At 43.9% G+C, this 2,420-nt stretch overlaps 1 protein-coding gene across 1 annotated transcript in view; it reads right to left on the reverse strand.

Moving 5' to 3' along the window:
- ANKRD44 (ankyrin repeat domain 44) overlaps nucleotides 1-2,420 on the reverse strand; it is a 132,362-nt gene that overhangs the window by 21,671 nt on the left and 108,271 nt on the right. Inside the window, exon 19 of the mRNA XM_023763119.1 lies at nucleotides 356-557. Coding sequence (XP_023618887.1) covers nucleotides 356-557 — 202 coding nt within the window. The remainder of the gene's footprint in view (nucleotides 1-355; nucleotides 558-2,420) is intronic.

Consider the following 2,420-nt stretch of genomic DNA (forward strand, 5'->3'; position numbering starts at 1 on the left):
TGGGACTATGATAATGAGTAACGCTCTCCGGGGATTGCCGGGGGGCTGAGGCCGGGTCGGGTGGAGAGGGGCAGGAGGTGGGTGGGAAGTCTCTGTACCTTCCTCTCAATTTTGCTGTGAACCTAAAACTGCTCTAAAAAAATACATCTTTCAAGGAGATGCCAGGGCCCATCTGGCCAGAGAACACCAATCACCTCCACGTGGATGGGAAGCCAAGGGTTTTGGAAGAGTGTAGGCATGCCTGATACAGAAAGAAAATGTTTTAAAAATTGGGATGGAAGAAGATGCTGCCAACCTTTTACTCAGCTTACGAGTCGGCCGCTAAAACGCTAACCGTTCTCTGGGCGAGACCCACCTGAGGCGTGAAGTGGGGTCCTTTTGGTGACATCGTCTTTCACAAAGATGGACGCGCCCTGGTTGATCAGCGCTTCCACGCATTCCGTGTGGCCCTTGAAGGCAGCCAGGTCCAGAGCGGTGCGGCCCTTCTCGTCCCGGATGTCCAGGTCCACCAGGGACTGCAGGAGCACTTCCAGGGCCTGGTGGTGCCCGTTGTAGGCCTGCAAAGGGGAAGCCAGTGACACCAGTGCTCGCTCGCCTCGAACCCCACCGCTCCCCCAGTGAGGGGTGCGGCCTCCAAGGTCACAGACAGAGGCCACCCCAAGGAGCACGTCAGACAGACACTCGGGATAAAGCAAAACACAGGAAACCAGCCCTGACCGGTTTGGCTCAGTGGATAGAGCGTCGGCCTGCGGACTGAAGGGTCCCAGGTTTGATTCTGGTCAACAGCATGTACCTTGGTTGCGGGCATATCCCCAGTAGGGGGTGTGCAGGAGGCAGCTGATGGATGTTTCTCTCTCATCGATGTTTCTAACTCTCTATCCCTCTCCCTTCCTCTCTGTAAAAATCAATAAAATATATTTTTTAAAAACCAAACAAACAAAAAACAGGAAACCAAGAATTGGATTGAAAATCAAATGCATGAACTCACAGCTATGTATGATTCCTTCGTGCCCTTTCTCTTTTGTCAAATAATCTGCCCCAGAGGCACCGAATGTATGAATGGATTCATGTATTTGTATCTATCGATCTACTCTCCCAATGCAAACCGGCAGCTGAATGAATTAATATATTCTTATATCTGCCAGTACAGGCTAACCATACTGACATGATCCGATTTTTTTTTTCCGGGAGATTATTCTGTTAAACCTGGAGCAAAAGGTTACCAAAAACATGTGGTCTTCATAATTCAACAGAGGCGTACAGACCTTGTTGCGGTTGAATATTTTCATTTCTAGCCACGTGACCCTGGGTGAGTTTCTTAATTTCACTTAGTTTGTTTCCTTGTCTATAAAAGGACAGCAATAAAAGGTGCCTCACAGGGAGGATTAAAAAAAAAGAGAGATAAAATCGCACAGGCTTCGCATCATACCGTGTACACAGTTGATGCTTCCTCCTCTCCCCTTTACTCCCTCCACTGATTATAATGAAAACAGAGACAAAAGTGTGGAAAAACGTTCTGTGTAGCAGCGCCAAGTTCTGACTTATTATGAGGCCCTACGCTATGCTAAGAGGAAGAGCCTTCATACTAAAAAAACAAAAGTCTGAAAGCTGATTTTTATTAAGTCTATGAGGTAAAAAGCATCTATGTACACACAAGAGAAAGGACATTGAAATAAAGAAAAGAAAAGGTGTAGGAATCCAGAGAGCAGGGACAGGGAGGAGCAGGGGGGTGAGAGAGACGGAGGGAAGGCCAGTCCTCGGGGTCCTCAGCCCAAGTCCCCTCTTTTGTCTCCGGCACCTTCCATGTTTCTGCCGTGGTGATTACTCAGGCACCATTTATATGAAAAAGGGCTCAGCACAGAAAAAGGTTAGTTTCCTTAATATAACAAGAGCCCTTACGAACCATTTTTAAAAACCAGAAAATGTGCAAAGGGCATAAAGAGGCAGCTCACATAAAAAGAAAAGGTCAGTGAACATATGAAAAAAAATATGTATATTTTATGGTACTATTTTTTAACTACCAGATTGGCAATGATTAAGTTTAGTCATGTCCTGTATTAGTTAAGAGCGGTGGAAAAAGCAATCTTATGCTCTGTTGGTGGGAATATAGATTGGTGTGACATTTGTGGAGAGCAATTTGACAAAACCGATCAAATGAAAAAAAATACTAAGTTGCAAACACTGCATAGAGCACGACCTCATTTATACAAAAAAGCAAATATATCCAGATATATACATGTCTTTATATGTATACTTCTATATTCATAGCAAATTTTAGAAGATTAGGAGAGAAACTGTGAACTTCTAGAAACGAAAAGTAAAGTAATGAACATATGGACATTTTTCACCTTATCTTTTTAAAAATTATTTAAATTGTTCCCTCTGAGTATTTTTTTGAATAATATTTTTTATTGATTTCA

This window comes from Myotis lucifugus, unplaced genomic scaffold, assembly GCF_000147115.1.
Source record: "Myotis lucifugus unplaced genomic scaffold, Myoluc2.0 scaffold_3, whole genome shotgun sequence".
NCBI lineage: Eukaryota > Metazoa > Chordata > Mammalia > Chiroptera > Vespertilionidae > Myotis > Myotis lucifugus.